Source organism: Cervus elaphus, chromosome 33 (assembly GCF_910594005.1).
Source record: "Cervus elaphus chromosome 33, mCerEla1.1, whole genome shotgun sequence".
In the NCBI taxonomy this organism is placed as follows: domain Eukaryota; kingdom Metazoa; phylum Chordata; class Mammalia; order Artiodactyla; family Cervidae; genus Cervus; species Cervus elaphus.
In genome coordinates this window covers 27,903,984-27,925,958 of record NC_057847.1, presented here as the reverse complement: position 1 = coordinate 27,925,958, position 21,975 = coordinate 27,903,984, and the positions used below count along the sequence as shown (strand labels likewise).

The window sequence follows — 21,975 nt, the reverse complement described above, 5'->3', positions numbered from 1 at the left end:
TTAAAAAAGTGATTCAGATATACAGCAAATACCAAGACAATGCTGTAAGGAAATTATCCTCCAATTAAAAAAAATTAAACAAAAAAAAGTAATTTAGCAATATATACATACCCACAAATATATATGTGTGTGTGTATATATATATATATAATATATAAAGAACTATCAGTCAGTCAGTTCAGTCACTCAGTCATGTCTGACTCTGCAACCCCATGGACTGCAGCACGCCAGACTTCCCTGTCCATCACCAACTCCCAGAGCTTACTCAAACTCATGTCCATCGAATCGGTGATGCCATCCAACCATCTCATCCTCTGTCATTCCCTTCTCTTCCTGCCTTCAATCTTTCCCAGAATCAGGGTCTTTTCAAATGAGTCAGTTCTTTGCATCAAAGTAGCCAAAGTATTGGGAGTTTCAGCTTCAGCATCAGTTCTTCCAATGAACGTTCAGGATTGATTTCCTTTAGGATGGACTGGTTGGATCTCCTTGCAGTCCAGGGGACTCTCAAGAGTCCTCCAACAACACAGTTCAAAAGCATCAATTTGCGACCCCATGGACTATACACTCCATGGAATTCTCCAGGCCAGAATACTGGAGTGGGTAGCCTTTCCCTTCTCCAGGGGATCTTCCCAACCCAGGGACTGAACCCAGGTCTCCTGCATTGCAGGCGGATTCTTTACCAGCTGAGACACAAGGGAAGCCCATAAAGAACCATAAAAATGCTCATATTCATTGATAAAGACTCCTCGGCCAATTTCTATGAGAAATTTAAAATAATTAGGAACTAAATATAAAACAAGAAAATATAAGAGATGGGTTATGGTGATCTTTGTTCTCTCACTTCACAATTGAGTTGCTTTCTTTAATTAGCAGATATTTTCTTTTTTTTCAGATATTAATTTTCAAAAGGAACAATATGATAACATTTCAGTTAGTATTAACAAAATAAAGCAACTAAGTGTCCATTTGATGTTTTTGAACTATGGTGTTAGAGAAGACTCTTGAGAGTCCCTTGGACTGCAAGGAGATCCAACCAGTCCATCCTAAAGGAAATCAATCCTGAATATTCATTGGAAGGACTGATGCTGAAGCTGAAACTCCAATACTCTGGCCACCTGATGTGAAGAGCTGACTCATTTGAAAAGACCCTGATGCTGGGAAAGATTGGAGGCAGGAGGAGAAGGGGATGACAGAGGATGAGGTAGCTGGATGGCATCATTGACTCAATGGACATGAGTTTGAGTAAACTCCGGGAGATGGTGATGGACAGGGAGGCCTGGCATGTTGCAGTCCATTGGGGTCGCAAAGAGAGTTGGACACGACTGAGTAACTGAACTGACTGAAGTGTCCATTTCTTTTTGTCACAAAGGTGTCTGATATCTAATACCTGAATCTTATTGCCAGGACTATCACCACTATATACACAGATTACATACACACAGAGAGAAATTCCGACATTCTTAACTTTAAAACTATCAGGAAATGGAGCAGCCTTAGCACAAACCACCAAGGACACAGTAGCCAACAAGGAAAACAATTGCTTTTGTTGACACGTACTGGAACAGGCTTTGCTAATATCTGGGGTTATAAATGATGCCAGAGAATCACTTACCCTGAGGTATTTTGCTAGTGTTTCTCCCAACTCTCCTAGTCTATTTTAACTGAAAGATAAAGTGCATAGCTCAGAGGAAAAAAACACAAATCTTCTCAGCCACAAGGAGTCAGTGCTTGACTTCTGCAGGAGACAGTTAACTAATTAACTCATTAAATTAGAGACAATTACTTGGCAATGTCACTGAGCCTGCTGCCTGAACAGACAAAACAGAAGAGGGAATTCAGAACTGAAACTAGAATCTACCTACAGTCAGCCAAAAGGCTAGAACATTTTCTTAACAAAGAAAAGCAGGTACCTCAAAAAGGGTGATACATTTAAACTAAAAATATTTTTTAAAATAAGAATGACCTATTTATTTTAAATAACTTCATTACTTTTAATGCTGATTTTAATTGACTGGATAATAACGCTTAAACAAACAAAAAAAGGAAACATGGCCTAAAGTAACACAGCTAGAAATAAAGAAAGGTTAACCAGGCTTACTAAGACTTTTTCTGCTAACCAAAATGACTTGCATGTTTACACTAAAAATGAAAAAAAGCAATTTAAAACAAACTTTTGGATCTCCTACGCTAACACTTATGCTAAAAAATTAATATATTAATTTAGTTGCACAATACTGTTTCTATTTTGTTCCTATCATTTCAAAGGCTGAACTAAAATGACTTGAAATGAAATTAGCCAAATATTATATCCATACTCCAAATAACTTTAGAGTTAATCATTTGCCATTTCAAAGATGTTTCTTAAGCAGTCATAAATCCTTCTTGGGCAAGAAGTCAAGGACACATAAAAGACGTAGACAAGCAGCAGCTGACAGTATCAGAAAAAAAATAGGTGGTCTATTTTTTAAAACCTAACTGAAGTGTTTTAATGTGAAAGTGCCCATAGCTTTGGCATTTCCAGAAATATTTGAATTTGAGTTTAGCTCATATGTGTTTGAAAAAGCCTTGACATTCTGAAGCATGAGAAAGAAAATGGATCTTAAAGAAAGATTAAAATCTTTATACATTTAATCAAAATCATTGCTGATAAAAGTATGATTTCATACACAGATTTATGTTATACTTTCACTAAACTACCTCTAGCTTCAAAAGAGACGATCATGTTATCCAGAAATGTTTTGTCTATCAAGCCAACAGATCAACACATCAAGACCTCACCTGACTGTAGTTAACTGGATACTAATAACTCCTTTGCAATTTTGCCAAATGTAACCTTAAGTAACCTTCAGAATGTATGCAACCAACATCACAGGTTAATTATAAAGCAGACTTTACAAAGTTTACACACTACATTTCCACTGAGTAAGGGAAGAAAAAAAAGGTTAATTTAAAATTCAAGAACATGGATGAGTAAATAGACCCAAATAGTTTTAATGATATAAATTAGCTGTTTAAATGGTTAAAGTTTAAAAACAGAAGTTTTCGATTTTTATATTTCTAAAAGATTTTCCAGAAATTATAAAGGAAAGTTCTGAGAGGCTGTGACTAGAAAGTTGGTCACTTTTTAAAAATTATAGTGTGTCAAGATCAAGGATTTTCTTTTTCAGTACGCCCACCAAAACCAAGGTAATATATCTAGAAGCACTTCTTATTAAGCCGAAAATCTGCTTAAATCTTTCAGGTTATTTTGCATTCATTTTAGAACCTTTATCAAGTACCAACTCTGTGCTGGGCACTAGGTCTGGCACTAGGGATGCAGAATCAAGAAAACACAGTTCCTGCCCTCAGGTCACTCAGAGACCATGGCATGATGGACACTGAAACTAAGGTCAGAAAAGAGGTTCTAATCTCCTGTGTTGTTAAATAGTAGAGATTTCTGGAGCAAACACACACTTCTCAGAGTCTCTTTAACGAGAAATTACAGAAAGGTAGATCTTTCTGTAAGGGAAAAAAGTGAGATCTTGAACATCAAAGTACTTGGAAATTGCAAAGCTAATGCAGATTGACATAGTTATTCTAAAACGCTTAGAAATACAGAAAAGCAGCAGATCCCAGTTTCCCTCCTTGCATACTGAATTTTTCTGCTTCTGCTCAAACATGAAGGAGTTACTGTTCTAACTCTTCACCCTTATTCTAACCAAGGTTTCCTTCTACTATACTTCTATACTTCTACTGTTCTTGGGTTTACCAGAAAAGTCAGTCCTGACTGGTCTAGGCACCTTCATCTCTGCTTATCCAACATGTGGCTGTAACATGAGTCAAAACAAACTGTTCCTCCCTGACTTTGTTCCAATTGAGATAAACTGACATTTTCAGATTGCAACATCCTTGTGATTTCTAATTCTCAAAGGACAATGTCACAAAATTTGGTAACTACAAATATTACACAGGGCATTTCCTATACAGAAAAAAGAATTACATGAGCAAAGGAAGAGAAAAACTTGTACCAAGGCAAGAGTTGAGCACATGAAGCTAATCTTGTTGTCCTTCACTATTACTGCTCTTACTCCTAATGCAAGCCAAATTTAGTCCGGAATGCATGCCCTTTCACTACTCAAGCACTCTATGTAACAAGCAAAGACCACAACAGATCCAACAACACAAATTCTGTTACAATAGTGCAACGTGGAATTCAAGAGCAGAAATAATATTTTAATGAGAAAAAATAATTTTTAATACATACAGCCACATCGATTTTAACAACTCTATGAAGCCACATTAATTTTTTAAAACAGATTTTAATGAGTGACACAAAATTTTTTTGGTATTTACTAAAATCTACACATGCATTTTTTAGGAGAAGGTAGTTTTATACATCTAATTAGCATTTTCAGTTGCATATTTCACTTACACTGTAAACAAAACCTATTTAATACTGCAAAAAAAATTCTCTAGAAACCTGCCTTTCTCAGGTTGTTTCATGAAACACTATCTTCTTTTTGTGTTAATATGTGTATTTTTACTATATGTTACATCAAGGCCTACTGTCAGCTGCATGTTAAACATGCAATGTTTAACAAAGTGAGGAAGTGCAAGACTTCAGTTAATCACTGAAATTAACAGAAGTTACCATAGTAAGCTAAGTTTTTCAAAACAATTTAACTCCTAAAAATGGCCAAAAACATTGGAAATAATGACCCCAGAGAATTCAGTAACTGGAACTAGAATGTTTCATAGCAGATTAAGTTGAATAATTTGCATTGTTCTTAAAATAAATACTTCAATTTCCTGGTCAAAGTAACCATGGAAACATTCAAGGGGCATATATATTTACAAGCCTGGACAAATCATGTGTTTGATAATCAAGGTGCAGCTCCCAGGTGTATCGAATGCTTTACTGTTGGTAAACCTTGATTACATAGCAAGATTTTTGCCATAAGGAAAAAAGGCCTTTTATCCTGGTAGGGAGCAGCGACAGATCAACAAAATGCAATGTAGGAACCTGGCTTGGATCCTGATTTTAATAAAGTAACTTAAAAAAAAAAATGAAACAAGCATGGAAATTGCAACTCTGAATTGAAATTCGTTTGTTAAGGAAAAATTTTAGGTGCAAGAAAGTATTGTGGTTTGTTTGGTTTGTTTTCCAGAGTCATCATCTTTTAGAGATAGACACTGAAGTATTTATGGATGCAGTGATAAGATGTCTGAGAACTGCTTCAAAATAATCCCCTGCAGCTGCAATATAAATGAAGCAAAATTGGCCATGATAGTCGAAGATTAGTGATGGTAGATGGCAATTCATTATGCTATTTTCTTTAAATTCATATATGTTTGAAATTTTTCATAACAAAAAAGGCTACCCCAAAAATGAGATGATTCTATATGTACTACCATACCTGCATTGCCATACAATATTAAGTAAATAAGGCAAGTTGTATTAACATACATAAAGCAAGTCTCCTCCATTTACTATATAACCTTGAGCAGGATGCTTAACCATTCTGGGGCTCAGTTTTCTCATCTATTAAATGGGAATATTAATGGCACCTACCTTATAGAGTTGTCCTGGGGATTACATACAGTGATTTGTATAAAAAGCTTAAAATAGTGCCTACAACATGACAGTTAACAAACAATAGTACAGTCCTAGAACCCATGGCACTGGTTTCAGTGAGGCATGTTTCAGAAATTTCAGCAGTGCTAAGTAAAAGAGAGCGGACCAGAACAGGGAGATGATTTTTCACAAATTACAAACATAAAGAATGAATTATAAGTCTCTCTTTCAGGTCTGCATCTTGGTATTTCTTGGTTGGACTACTATTCCTCCTCTGGTTAAGAGAGAGCAACAGAAGGTTTAAATGAAAACTCTGCACATACCTCCACAGTCTCCCAGTTTTTAACCATGGCTTTACCCCTTCTCAGGATCTCTAGACTTGAGAAATTATCTTTTGTGGAGATATTTCTGAATATGGGAATTTGTGAAGATCTTCAGATGTATATCTCAAGAATGTAATTAATAATTAACTGATTACATGAACATGATCATAAATACTTATTAGCATCCTTAGTCACTTTCTAGGTCCAACACAGTTACCTGGGGAACACAAGGGACTGAGCTCCTTTTCAGGAAAGAAAAGTCCTCAGCTCAGAAGAAAAGGAAAGGGACAAAGAACTAAGTTTTACCAGGTTCTCTGAGTGCCAGGCACTATTTACACATTATCTTATCTTTGTAACATCCCTATATGCTAGATGCAGTTATCCTTTCTTAGACAGATGAGAAGACAGACTCCCACAGAAATGTAAACACCTAAGGTCACTCAGCAAAAGGGATCAAAGAGTATTCAGATTCTGGTTAGACTACAAAGCCCATGTAAGGTTCTGGCTACATTCTGTTGCCTCCTGGATGAAAACGAGTCAACCAAGGCCCAGATCAAGATATCCTAAGAATGCTATGGACAGGAGGAAATTAAATTGGAAAAATCACAGTCTGCTCAAGGTAGAGTAGAAAATCCATGAGAAAGCACAGAAATATATGAGAAAGCTTACATTTCACTAAGATCTCTTTAAATGCAATCTATTTAACATATAAATTGAATCATTCCACTTTCAAGGTGAAAGACCTCCAACAGGTTCCGCAACATTTTTTAGAAAAGAATCCAAACTCTTCTTCATGGCCTATAAACAAGGTCCTGCTTGTGGTTCCTTCAGCCTCATCTCTTACTGGCCATTCACCCCCTCACTCACTGAGGCTTCAGGAGCACTGGCCTCATTTTTGTTGTTGGACATACCACATCCTATCCACATCCAGGGCTTTGCACGTGTGGAATTCTCTCTACTTACCTTTCAGTTCTCAGCCCTGATATCACTTCCTTAGGGGCCTTCACTGGCCACCATCTTGAAAAACGATCACCTTTTCCATCATTCTACCTATCAGAACTGTCACAATCCCGTGGTTGATATTTGTTTTTTAATGTGTGGTCTTTGTTATTGTCTGTCTCACCCCTACCTAGATTGTGAGGTCATACCTTCATCAAACTCCTCTGTCGTACCTACAAATCTCGCATAGCGCCTAGCCTGTTAGGCAATTAAAAATGTACTAACTGGTAGTAGGACATAGACAGCATTTAATAACTCTAATGTTTTAATCCTAATTATTTTTTCATCTGTCTATTTGATTCAAGGATAAAGTTTTCACTATATTGCTAGCATGCCCTTAATGCCTAACACTTTTTTAAAAATAAGAACTCTATATAGTTCATGGCAAATACTTTATAAACTAAAGATAAAGGCTATTATCTTCAATTACTATAGCCTGAAAAACTGGTGAAAACCCTTAATCAGGGTGGCTAAGAAAACTATAGATCCCTTTCTGCGTCTCTCTCACTGGTTTCTTCAACCCAATTCATGCTGGGAAGTCTCTTTTAACTTCATGTTCTGAATTACTAAGTTCTTACTTTTAAATTATGCACTTGCTCAAAATTTAACACATATACATTGAGAGTTTGTTTTTATTTCCCCTGAATTCTTACCTCAACCAAGTTAACATTATCTATCCTTCTGTATATACACCTGTCTTTCCTCATTTATAAACAAAAAAAAAGTATCAGTCGTTCAGTTGTATCCCATTCTTTGTGACCCCATGGAGTATAGCAGGACAGGTTCCTCTGTCCATGGAATTCTCCAGGCAAGAATACTGGAGTGGGTAACCATTCTCTTCTCCAGGGGATCTTCCTGATTGAACCTGGGTCTTCTGACTGCAGGCATATTCTCTACCATCTGATCCATCAGGAAAGCCCCAAGAATAGTGGAATGGGTAGCCATTCCCTTCTCCAGGAGATCTTCCTGATCCAGGGGTCAAACCTGGGTCTCCCACACTGCAGGCAGACTCATTTACAGTACATTTGAAATCCCTCTAAATTAGCTGGAGTAAGTCTAACTCATTCTTTTTAGTATCTGCTTAATTTTCCATGGTTGTTATTTCAAAATTTTTCTACCACTGCCCTTTGATAGCATTTATTTTGTGCCCCTCAACTTTTTTGTTTTTGTTTTGAGGAACAACTGAGTGCTGCCACTAACAATCTTGTAGGTGTATATTCTTATGAGTATTTTTATTTCTCTGGGATAAACATCCCCAAAATAGGATTGCTTCTTTAAATGGTATCTTTATTTTAAACCATTGCCAAGTGCTTTGCAAAGAGTCTTTGTTTCCACAAATGCACTATGAGAGCACCTTTTTTCTCCACATTTGGCCTCAGTAGATGTTGTCATCTTTCAATACCTGATTCTCTTATTATAACTGTAATATTGTGATACACTTTCTACACTTTGGAAAACATAGCCCTAACTCATATTTCAACAAAATAGAAGAGTCTCCTGCTAAAAGCTAATTCCCTTTTCAGCTTCAGGTTATTGCCAAAAGTAAATAAATACATAATATGTAAAAAAAAATATTTATTGAATAAAGGACCTTTCTTTCAATTAAAAATTTGTTATCATAAAAACTCTACAGAAGAATCACTGTTTACATTAGCAGCAGCATCCTCTTTACTTTCTAATGTAAAATAAACAAGACAGAAAAAATGGATTTTCATAATTTGATATGGGATACAATCTTCTAGTTACACTGGTGATGAGAAAAAAGGATAAAAATAGTATTTGATTTCTACATTGCCACACATTTTGGGCCTAGCATATGTTATGCTACAGTCTCAACATGTATTGCTTTTATCATAGGATACATTGGTAAATGAACAAAAAAAAAATCTATCAACTTAAAAACAAAAAAAAGAGATCTTCAAAAATCATTCACTTAAAACAGTTTTTCGTTTTTGGGCAGCACTGTATGGCCTGCAGGATCTTAATTCCCCCAACCAGGGAACGAACACAGGGCCACAGCAGTGAAAGAGCCAAGTCCTAATCACAGGACCACCAGGGAAGTCCCTTAAAACAGCTTTTTGATAAACCTACTTTGCCACAAAACACAGACCAAACCAGATTAACTCTTCATTTTTAAATTTGCCAGGTTTATAACAAACAGCCTATGACATTCCTGTTGTCCTTACCTCACCTTCCTCTTCACTGCTTCCACTGTCTCCTTTTGCTACTATATACCTCGGATGTAGCAGATTTGGGTCAATGATAGTGTGTGGCTGAGAGAGGTAGAAGACACAAATCCAGGATTGACAGTTTCAAGGGTACTAACAGTAAAATATTAGTTTGACAGCTGGTTGTAAAATTACAGCAGTCTAACACATAAGAATTCATTTGCTGTGCTCCAATTTTATGTACTTGGGGAGGGGGCAGGAAAAAGAATCCTAGTGAATACTATTGTTCTTTTTTTTTTTAATTAATAGAAAACACGGCTCATCAAAATTTGAGCAATGATGAACATAAAAAAAACCTATTTCTCTATACTCAGAATCAAAATGCTTACTTACTCTTATCGACTTGCACATAAATGGACCTGCACATAAAATGAAGTGTCATGAATAGGTATAACATCACTCTCAAACAGGAATATTTTGCTGTTTACAAAACAAATGACTGTGAGCCACACCAGCTAGTTGTGAATTTAGACAGTCAATGCCATAGATCTAAATTTTTCAGAATTTTTCAATTGCATTCTAAAATTCAAAATTATATCTTCTCTGTAGTCTTTAAGTAGCTCAAATGACCCTGAATTCAAGTGACCCCTCAAATCCTACCAAAACAAAATTATATTAATAACAGAATAATCTAGATTTTACTCTTTGACTGGACCCTTTTCTGTGACACTCTAAACTCCCATGAGGCCATTCTCCCTCCTTGACTTCCACTCCTCCTCCTTCCATTTCAATTGATAATATCACTTATAAATCAGTCCTTTATTCCCTGTCTTGTTTATTTTGTAATTAATCCTCCTAATCCAACATTTCATCAACCACCTATACAAAACTTGTATCTGACTTCAGTTTATTGGGACACATTTATTTAGGAACCAAACTTTAACAGTCCTCTCACCCAACTCCTAAAATAGATGCCTTATAAATTAACATCTATCACAAAAATGCTAGATTCACTACTCTTTCCTTTACTTTCATATTTAATACCACATTCAATTGATTTCATCCCTTCCAAAGTCCCTGGTATCGACCTTCCATTCCATTTCCCCAGCCATCAGCCACTCCAGGTCATTATCTCCCACATGAATTATTTCAATGGCCTCTTAACAGATCTCTCTACCTACTTTCAACCTCTCCACACTTTATCCAACATACACAAAGAGCTGCCAGAATTTACCCACTTCAACTTGCCCAGTGAGAAACCCAGAGTGCCTTCCTACTGTTTCAAATCCAAAGTCCTTAGCCAAATGTTCTAGATAGTCACAGTGGAAAGGTATTTTATTTCATCACCTAAGTAACCAGGTTTTTTTCTTTAATTTCTTAAGAAACACAGCTGCGGTTAGACTTTTACATGTCTCTAGCTTTCAAAAGTCATTCAAGAACCCACAAGTGGTATCATGTAAGGGTTAAGAATACGGATTCTAGAGTTTGACTAGAATCCAGTCTCTACCATTTATGAGCTAAGTGACAATAGCCAACTCATTTAACTTCATCTATTTAACAGCAGGGGTTTCCCAGGTGGCTCAGTGGTAAAGAATCTGTCTGCCAATGCAGACAGAATCCAGAATCAAAAGATACAGGTTTGATCCCTGGGTTGGGAAAATCCCCTGCAGAAGGAAATGGCAACCCACTCCAGTATTCTTGCCAAGAAAAATCTCATGGACAGAGGAGCCTGGTGGGCTACAGTCAATGGGGTCATCAAGTCAGACATAACTTAGCGACTGAGCATGATTTAACAGGGACAATAATGCTATCTTCTAAGGTTGTTAAAGAATCTGCCTGAAATGCAGGAGACCCAGGTTCAACCCCTGGATTAGAAAGATCCCCTGGAGAAAGAAATGGCAACCCACTCCAGTATTCTTGACTGGAGAATCCAATGGACAAGGGAGCCTGGTGGGCTACAGTCCATGGGGTCACAAAGAGTCAGACACGACTGAGGGACTAAGCATGCAGGAAGGTTGTTATGAAAATTAATAAAATATCCTTACCTGAAATACTGTAAATTAACTATACATCAGTTTAAAAAGAAAAAAAATTAATATAATACCCTAAAAGACTAAGCCAATGCCCAGCATACTTCAGAATGATCAATAAATGATAGCCATTGTCATTATTATTACATGACCACAAGGATCTAGACAAATCAATTTGACTATCGTACCAGAGGCTATATATTTGCCTTCATTGTTCTTGACTCCACAAGTTGTGGGACATGGGACAGGTCTCAAAGAGGGACTAGTCACGTTTACCTGTCCATTCAAGTCTTGGCTCAATTCTCCCCTTTAATTATTCAACATGTTAGTGTCTACTACTAAACTAAATACAAGTACATACATGACACACAGTAAATAATTCCCAGTGAATATTTTGATAAATATGTTAAGTTGCTAAAGAAATGCATAGTAGTATGTATTTTTGCCTGCTATTGTTTCTAAAATATTAAAAAACCAAATGCATCTAAAACAAAACTGTTTCTAAATAATGCCCTATAGCTTCAAGTAACTATAGTTTGAAGTATTTAAGATATAAATTCAAAATCTATGTTACTTGCTAATAGCCCTCAAACTGATTCAACTAACTATATTCTCTATCAAGCTGTTTCAGTTACCAGAAGGTAGTATCTATGTTCTGACTCTTATCAATAACTCTTGGGTCAATGCTTTACTGTTACTGCTAAACATGTAGTTAATAAATTCCACAAATTTTCAGTATAAAAAGTAAGGGCATCATCAAAATAATGTGTAAAAAGATAAAATTTGAAAGTTTTCAAAAAGTGAGGCATAGTCCCAGCCCTCTCCTCTCCAAAATCAAATCCATACAGAATCACAGATTTTTTTCCACAAGATTTTTAAAGCTGAAAGGACTTCAATTCCCATTCCCTTATAGCCCATTGAGAACTACATGAGAAGATGAAGCCCAGGAAGGTCAAATAATTAGCTCACAGGTAAAACCACAAGATAGGGGCAGGACTGGCGATTGAACCCAGTGTTGCCAACACCTGGTCAATGCTCTGTTCATTAGTTCATGAGGCATTTTCACTGATTTTTCCTATGCCTACTTCATTAAGAAAACAAAATTAACTATATCACATGAATTCCTCATGAAACAACTGAGTACGTGGCGTGGTTAACACTGACATATTTTTGGTTATTTTTAAGAACTCTTGTGAGAAATCAAGGTTTCAAACCACAAACAGAGCATCTCTATTACAATTACTTTTGTTCTGGAAATGATGCTTCCCTTTACCAGAGTTTATAAAATTTAAGATTCTCATTTTCACTAACTGGTCATCTATGCAGCCTCCTCCCCAACAATAGCTTAAGCAATCCACATTTCTCAGATTAAAAATGTCATCTGCACCAGGCTGATGTGCATGTTAGAATCTGTTCCTAATATAGAATCATAGACTTTTGGAGCTGGAAGGAACCTTGGAAGATCACCTCTCATTTTACAGAGGAAACTAACACCCAGCAGGGACCTGCCCAAGGTCAAAGTTTCTATACAAGAACGGGTCCAGAATATACCCGTTCTCAAACATTCTCAAAAGAATTCAGAGAAAAACACAGTATTTGGTAGGACACCTAAGCTTGCCTCCCTTTATATGTACTTAAGCACAATTTCTTGCATGCAGAACTTCTGAAATTAAGAAATGAAAGCAAAACAAAAAACTAAGCCAATTTTTTAAAAGTCTACAGCCAAGTCACTGATCATAAAAACTCAGCAGAAGTGAGGGTGGATTCTTGCAAGAATCACAGATAGTAACATTTTGTAACACAACCCCTGAAGCCCATGGATATAATAAAAATAAACAGAGGAAGAAAAGACACACACAAATTAAGAATAACTATAATATTCTTATCTCTGTAACAAATTGCACAGAGTTGCTTAGAAGCAGGAAAACTTTATAAACATAATTTTCAAAGAACAAAGAATTTGAATCATACCTATCAATTGCACAAGTGTGTCAATATGTTTTGAAATTTTATTTTGGTCACAATGCTTAAGGGAAACTGAAATTTTTCTCCTTAGTGATTTTTTTTTTAATGTCTTAAGTCATTCAAAAAAATAATAATTTGACGGAAATCTTTTTATCAAATCTTAATAAGAGTTATAATCTATATTATTTATTCTCATGTTCTGAAGAATACATGAAAATACTGATAAAACATTCCTGAAAGCTAAGGCCTGAAAAGTACTAGACTTACACCTTCCCCCCCACCCCCGCCCTACCAAGAAGAAGCACAACCCATAAGCCATTACCTGTAGGAATATGTTTCTTAACTCCTGAGGATCACCTCGCTTGGTTGTCTGTAAAGGAAAGAGTAAAAAAAAAAAAAGCCAGTTAATGCTTCACTAGAGATCACATAATCTCTGCAGATTAGAGTTCACAGATGCTAACAATCAATGCTCTTATCTTTTACAAGTGCATTTAGTTGAAAATAAATTAAAAGCACTAATACTGATAACAACTGTCAAATTGGAGCTGTGTGATCACAAAGTGGAAAGACAGGTGTGAAGAGCCTAAGAAACAGCAAAATCTATCAGATAGATTTCCCCTGGGCTGGAAAGGAAAGGCCATGAGAATCAAGCCCTTACTTTATTCCACATCCACTAGCGACACAGTGAGCATCCACCCACCTTCAAACCAAGAGTCCAGCAAGAGTAGATACAACAGCAAAGTTGAAACACCCAAATTAATCGCATGGCCTACTGGCCTTTCTTCCCGTGGAAAGCAATGCAGAATATAATTATCTCTACGCCTCTTTCTTTCTCCACCCAACCTAAAATAATGAAAGCGGCTACAACGTTTTAAATACTTTAGACATCCTGCCACCTGCAGCTCAAATGCCAACCGCTGCCCCTGGCTCCAGAGGCCCCCAAATACTCACTCACCCCCTCCCCCACCACAATACACGGATGCCTTGGGTATCCCCGGCTATCCATGCCACTTCCTCCCACTCCCTTTCTGATGCCCTCCAACTGCTGGCTCACAATCCCATGTACCTAGGGCAGGATACTCCTCCTCCTTCACCGACCAGTGGTCCTTACAAGCCCCTCCAACTCACAATCCCTCCTCCTTCCCCTCCCCCCGCCGGGCATCCTCTCCCTCCGGTCCAAGCCCCGCACAGTTCTTCCTGGAGCCCCAGGACACGCCATCTAACAATCAGGCAAAAAAGTCAATGGGAAGACGTGAGGGGCTGCAGGCAGGGTCCCCGGAATGTCTCTTATGAAATAAAGGCAGCAGCAGAGAGTTAGAGTCACCTTGACCGCCATGCTGTGCTCGGAAGCCGGGGACGAGCGAGTGAGCGAGCAGGGCCGAGCTGTCAGGGCGCGCGCGCGCCGCCTCCCCGGCCGCGCCCGCCCTCCCGCTCGCCGGCGCCGCGCGCGTCCCTATGCAAATGAGCCCGGGGCGGGCGGGGCGGCGTGAAGGGCCGTGTCCCGGCCAGAAGCGGCTGGTCTGCGGCGCGAGGAGGTGGACCGGCCTCCCACGGGACGACCTCGGTGCCAAACTGTGGGATTCCGACGCGCCGCGTGGTTGCCAGCAGCTGGGTAGCTGCCAGGAAAGCCCCAGGTCTCTTAAGGCCTCTTGCAGGGTGTGGCTTTGCGCGCCGACTTCAGCCAAAGTCGTTTTCCCTTGAGACTTACAGGAACACTTGAGGCCTAGATTGAGCAGGATTTCGAAGGATCAAAGAACGTGTCTCAATAATAATAATAACAACGATAATAATTGAATCGTTGACGAGAGGGAAATACTGACAATAAAACAGCCTGGGACTCATTCATTCTGGGGCAAACCTAGGTAAACGTAACTTGAGAAATATGCCCTTAAATTGGCATGGGATGAATACACTTAATAGAGTGTCTCCTGTACTGTTATAAAGCTTTATTAGTAGACTCCACCTTCCTAGTCACCCAGATCCCTTTCCGGTTGAGGTGGGACACAAATGTTTAGGGGGAAAAAAATCCATCTGCCAGGGCTGGCACTGAATCCTGGCCCAACTTCCCTCTACAAAAACATTTCCAGCCCCATCCAAAAATAAGTAGCTCTACTTTGAACCAAAATAATGTCTCTCAAACTGAGTCTTGCCATTACCACTATATTGAGCCGAATATCGAGTCACTCAACAACTGTTTGCTGGGCATCTATTGTATGCCAGATACAATCCTGTGTATAAAGAATACAAAGATTAATATATAGTCCCTACGCCTAGCTTAGAGATGGTCAGTGCATCCCGCAATCCCAGCTCTGTGTATTTTGTTTGTTTGTGTCTTTAAAGGAAGCATGAAAGTGAAGTGTTAGTCGCTCAGTCTTGTCCAACTCTTTGCAACGCCATGGACTGTAGCCCACCAGGCTCCTCTGTTCATAGAGTTCTCCAGACAAGAATATGGGAGTAGGTAGTCATTCCCATTGGGTAGGGAACCTCCCAACCCAGGGATCGAACCCAGGTCTTCTGCACTGCAGGCAGATTCTTTACCATCTGAGGCACCAGAATAGCCCCAAAAAAGCATGCTCCCTATTTAAAAAAAAAAAAGTCTAACACTCCAAGCTTTAGCTTATCTCATTTAGTGCAATAATCCCTCCTCCACCCTCTTTCATGTTTCCAGTGTTGAATCTAACAAGAGGTTTCCCTTTTCTAAAGTCTCACTAATGGTTTTATTTTTGTTAAGTATCCAAGTTAATGGGCTTTCCAGGGGGCACTAGTGGTGAAGAATCTGCCTGCCAAAGCAGGAGACAGTAGGTTTGATTGCTGGGTCAGGAAGATCCTCTGAAGGAGGAAATGGCAACCCTCTCCAGGAAAGTTTCCTTGCCTGGAAAATTCCATGGACAGAGAAGCCTGGAAGCCTACAGTCCATCAGGCTGCAAAGAGTCAGACATGACTGAGCACCCGGCACACACATCCAAAGAAATGAGGAAAGTGCAGCGGCAGATGGAAATTGTGGATAAGGAACAATGTATTACAAGTACTCCTAAAGTGAGCTTTTCTTCTGCAGTAGATTTAACTATCTGCCACCATCACATCTCTTTCTTCAGTCTGTTCAAACTTCTTTTAACAATGTAATTGGATATACGTACTAAGTCACTTCAGTCGTGTCCTACTCTTTGTGACCCTGTGGACCAAGATTTACAAATTCATAATTTGTTTTACTAGCACCTTATGTCCCTGACACTCTGCTTTCTTATTGTATGAAGTTTCTCTAAGTAGGAATCTCAAGATGTTTATTGTATGTTACTTTTCAAGGGAAGGATGTCTGTTTGTAGCCCAAAGTCCCTCAGTTCGAATAAAAGTACTTAAGGGAAAAGAAGGCATTTATTTAAATGAAGGGATTATTTGCTAATGGAACATATTGTTGTTTGCCAAATCCATACTGTTGGAGTGAAATTTAGGGTCAAACTGGACACTTGGAGAAAGGAAGACAACACTACATTTAGACAGAACTCCCCACAATAATTTATAGGAATAAACACTAGGCCATAATAATTTTCCTGGATAAAAAATAGATGATTTTTAAGCAAGTTTTAAGAGTTTCACTGGTGCCAATCTAGTCACAATGGAGATGATATTAACAACTTAAAACTAAGGCTGCCAGCTACCCTAAATAATGAGAAGTTAGAAAAACTCAGCTACCCTAAATAAAGGTGAATTTTGCTGGATTTTTCATCTATCCAAATAACAACAAACAATAAAGTGAATAAAGATATTAAAAGTAGGTACCATGGGATGAACTAAGTATTGAAAGGAATACAAAAGCAAGTGAATTGGAGCTTCCGCCCTCAAAAATTTTGCAAGCTGTCATTCTATTATGTTGATTGGCTAACAGTATTATTAGATATTAAAACTTATTTTTTCCTCAATTGTAGATGATCAGGGTTGAGGGAAAACTTATGAGTTAATGGGATAGCAAAAGACAAACCTGTCAAATAAGATTCACAGTATATTTGGGAAAAGGAGGTAGAAATAATTCAAAACTTTTTACAATGTTTAAAAATAAAAATCCCGATATAGTAATTTATAACTCTTTCTTTAGATTGCAAAGTGATATTTATAAACAAGAAGCAATTTTAAAACTGTGGCACAACAACTATAAGTCGAAAACATGAAGATTGAGTCGAAAAGAATAACATTGCAGAAAGCAAAATTGGAAGTCAAAGGCTAAGAGACTAGCTGCAAAAGTATTGTCATCAATAGTCACTTTTTAGTGTTGGTTTCATAAAATATTTAATATGTAGCTTGACTGAGCTGGAAATTTAAATCTGCCTGTGAAGTCCTTGCTCAAAAAATATTACCCCCAGATGCAAAAGCAAAGTATGGGTTTACTAGACCAATCCGCAGAAATATTTCTCCAACTTCCAGGCAGCTTACACTGTATTAACTTTGTGGGTGAAACTTAGAATTATGCTAATGCCTAGTGCCCTAATAAACCAAAACGTAATTATTAAAACAAAAGGCAATTTCCAATGAGCCTGTTTTGCCGCAACTCTTAGCCCTCCTTTTATCTTTAATAACATATTCTTTCGGTTTATTTTCTAGCTTCCTCTCATTATTTTGAGAGGTGAGAGATCCTGCATGGGCCATCAGTGATCAGTGTGTGTGTGCTCAGCTGTGTCTGACTCTTTGTGACCCCATGGACTGTAGCCTGCCAGGCTCTTCTACCCATAGGATTCTTCAGGCAAGAATACTGAAGTGGGTTGCCATTTCCTACTTCAGGGGATCTTCCGGACCCAGGGATCCAACCCACGTTTCCTGCATTGGCAGGCGGATTCTTTACCACTAGCGCCGCCTGGGAAACCCTACTGACAGGAATACATTTTGTTCCTGTTTCCATATCCCACACAGGTATGATGAATGTCATCTTTCAAGAAGTAAATCTACAAACACTAGTAGAGCATTAGGATGTCAGTGACTAATTAAACCAGGAGTGGGTCTCCTCCTAGACTAAAGGTACTTATGTCATCACTATGACACTATGATGAGGAAGAAGCTGGATTGTATCCCTCCCCCACATCAAGACGCTCACTTAGAATATCTAGAATAGGGGCTTTCCTGGTGGTCCAGTGATTAAGAATCCCGCAAAGGACATAGTTCAATCCTTGGTCTGAGACATTCCCACATGCTGCAGAGCAACTGAGCATGTGTGTGACAGCTACTGAGCATGTGCTCTAGAGCCCGTGAACCACAACTGCTGAGCCCATGAGCTGCAACTACTGAAGCCCGTTCACCTATAGCTTGTGCTCCACAAGGGAGAAGCCCACCGCAACGAGAACCCCATGCATCGCAACAGAGTATGCCCCACTCACAGCAACTAGAAGAAGGTCTGAGGAGAGCAATGAAGACCCACCACGACCAAAAAATAAGTGAATAAATCTTTTTAGAAAACAAATAGCATAATGAAATAAATGACACAGACACAAAGGAATTTGAACATCTGGAAATTTTAAGTGTATATTGATTTTAGCCTATACCTAAAATTACAAGGTAGTTCTTTATATTTTATTGAAATATTCCAAAACTTACAAATTTTATAAGTTGTGCTTTTAACTTTTTCCTTGCTAAGTCTTTATGGGGAAATGGCAGAGGGTAGACAGGGGAGAAGTGTAAAGAGTTAAGTGTCCCAAGTGTGAGCAAATTATGTTCCAACTGGAAGGCTGACCTGGAAATCAATAAATCGGAAATGACTATTTCAACCTATGCCACTCATAGTTAGATACTAGATAAATGACACATTTTAGGACTTCTCTATACTGTACAAGTATTATGTTACCTGTAGAAACATTTGCTCTAATTGAAATAAATTCTCATTTTGGTGGAGAGGGAAGAGTGGCATATCAGAATCAGATGAAATAGATGTACTCTTACAATTGCATCTGCCTAATCTGCTCTTCCTCACAGTCTGACTCTAAGTCCTATAAATTATGCAGTGGGAATAACAGTGATCTTAGTTTGGGACCACAGTCTTCTTTTTGCCCTTATGGAAGCAGTAACAGTCAGGTTTTTGTTTTGTTTTGTTTTTCCCAATGGATTTTGGAAGGAATTCATGGAATGAACTGTTGTAGATGCTTAAGGCTGTGAGTACCCTATTACTATATGTCAGTACAAGCTGATATTTAGTGGGAAACCTTATGATCAGATGGAGGATTGAACTCGATGAGCTTTAATGCTTCTTTTAACACTCTGATATTATGATTTGTAATAACCCAAATTTTAGTTAACAAAATTTATTAAGTGCCTTGTGTTGGCACTAAACTAGCTCTTGCAGCTACAGAAAATATGAAAAAAAAACAGATAGCATGATTCTGAAAGTGTGGAGAATGTTTTACTGCAGCAACTACTATCATTAATTTTTTCAATGAATACAGCTGAAAGAATGATACCAAAACTTTTGCATATGCCAAAGGTCAAGGCAGCTTTAGGTAATAATGCAGTTAAAACTCTGTGGTTTGTCACAAATTCCCATTCCAATCAAAAGTATATAACTAGGAGAACAAACATCCTGCCTAGTCCCTCAACCAACCACCCCTAACCCCACCCCCGGAGATTTACTTGGATCTGGTTTTTGCCTCCCTCCTACTTAGAGGTCAGTAAGGAGGGAAGCTTTGGATCTGATCCAAAGTAAAGGAAAAAAATTGCACTTTAAAAACTGCTGAGAGAAAAGCAAAGGCCTCAGAATATCCAAAGTAAACTTGAAAAAGAACAAAGTTGAAGGATTTATACTTCCTGGCTTCAATATCTAGTACAAAGCTAAAGAAATCAATTCAGTATGGTACTGGCTGGCAAAAGGATTGATAAATAGATCAATGGAACTGAATAGAGAGCCCAGAAATAGTTACAAAATTATAAAGTCATTAGATTTCTAACAAAAGTATTATACTAATGCAATCCAGTGGGGGCAAGGAAACTTTTCAACAAATGACACTTGACTAGATACATATCTATGTGGAAAAATAAAGAAACTTCAATCTCTACCTCTAAATATATACTAAAATAAATTTGAGATGAATCATAGACCTAAATGCAAAAGCTAAAACCATAAAGCTTTTAGTGGAAAACATTAAAGAATATCTTCATGACTCAGAGGTAGGTAAAGTTTTTTTAGTCAGAACAGAAAAATCAATAACCATAAATTAATAAACTGCTAAATTAGATTTCACTAAACTCAAAAATGTCTACTTGTCAAAAGACAGCATTAAGAAAATTAATAGGATTACTGCTCTGGTGGCACAGTGGATAAGAATCTGCTTGCCAATGCAGGGGACATGGGTTCAATCCCTGGTCCGGGAAGATTCTACATGTCGTGAAGCAACTAAGACCATGTTCTACAACTTCTGAGTCTAAGCTCTAGAGCTCATGAGCCACAACTAATGAGCCCCTATACTGCAACTACTGAAGTCCACTCACCCAAGAGCCAGCAAGTTGCAGCTACTGAAGCCTAGGACCTATACTCTGCAACAAGAGAAGCCACCATAATGAGAAGCCTGTGTACCACAGCTAGAGAGTGGCCCCCATTTTCCACAACTAGAGAAAGTCCAAGAGCAGCAATGAAGACCCAGCGCAGCCAAAAATTAATAAATAAATAAATATAGGTGTATATACATGTCAAAAAAATTTTTTTACATATAAAATAAAGTAGGGTAGGAGGAAAAAAAGAAATTAATAGAAAAAAAACAAAAAAGGAAAGAAATAGGCAAGTCACATCTGGGAGAAAAATTAGCAAATATATATACAGCAAAGGACTGACATCCAGGATATAAAGAATTCATAGAACTCAGTGATAAATAAACAACCTAGTTTGAAAATGGGCAAAAGAGGTGAACATTTCACAAAAGATGATATACTAGTAGCCAATATGCACATGAAAAACTGTATATCATTAATCATCAGGGAATGCAAATTAAGTCACAGTAAAAAGATAGCACTACACACCCACTAGGATGGCTAAAATTAAAAAGACTGAACACACCAGATTCTGGCAAGGATATGGTGCAACCAGAGCTCTCATGCACTGTAGTGGAAGTGTAAATGGTATAATTACTTTGGGAAAGGATCAAGCAGGTTCTTATAAAACTAAACAGACAGTACACTATGACTCAGCAATTCTAGTTTTCAGGATTTACTCAAGAGAAATGAAAATATGGTCAACACTCTTGACCAAGTCTTCTTAAGAAGATTTGACTTGGTCAAGAGTATTCACAACTATTTTATTCATAAAAGCCAAAACTGGAGACAGCCCAGTGATTCATCAATAGGTGAATGGATAAACAAACTATGCTATATTCACAGAATGGAATACTATCCAGGAATAAAAGAGAGCAAACTACTGATAAACACAACAACATGGATGAGTCTTAAAAGTATCACACTATGCGTAAAATAGATAGCTGGTGGGAAATGGCTGTGTAACACAGGGAGCTCAGCCTGGTACTCTGGACAACCTAAAGGAGTGGGATGTGGGGGATGGAGTGGGTAGGAGGCTCATGAGCGAGGGGATATATGTATACTTATGACTGATTCACCTTGTTCTACAGCAGAAACCAACACAACATTGTAAAGCAATTATCTTACAACTTAAAAAACATATCATGCTAAATGAAAGAAGCTTTACATAGTACAAAAGAGCATATACTATATGATTACATTTATGTAATGTTCTAGAACAAACAAAACTAACCTATGCTAGAAAAAATCAGAATCATGGTTGTTTAGGGAGAGGAATTGACTGGAAAGAGGTATGAGGGAATCTGGAGCGATAGCAATAGTCTATGTCATGCTAGGGGTTTAGGTCACACATGTATGTATTTTCCAAAATTTAAGGAATGTACACATAAAGTTTATAAATTTCATAGTGTGTAAATTTTTCCTCAAAAGGAAAAAAAAAA

At 37.9% G+C, this 21,975-nt stretch overlaps 1 protein-coding gene across 2 annotated transcripts in view; it reads right to left on the bottom strand.

Annotated features, from left to right (window-relative positions):
• SLC25A12 (solute carrier family 25 member 12) overlaps positions 1-14,471 on the bottom strand; it is a 97,094-nt gene extending 82,623 nt beyond the window's left edge. Inside the window, exons 1-2 of one of the 2 annotated variants that reach the window (XM_043894285.1) lie at positions 14,364-14,471; positions 13,362-13,409 (exon numbers count right to left, since the gene is read on the bottom strand). In XM_043894285.1, coding sequence (XP_043750220.1) covers positions 13,362-13,409; positions 14,364-14,375 — 60 coding nt within the window. In that variant the 5' untranslated portion in view covers positions 14,376-14,471. Of the gene's footprint in view, positions 1-13,361; positions 13,410-13,739; positions 13,821-14,363 lie in introns of those variants that run through there. The other variant, XM_043894284.1, reaches the window with a different exon arrangement.
• Between the last annotated feature and the right edge of the window lie 7,504 nt (positions 14,472-21,975).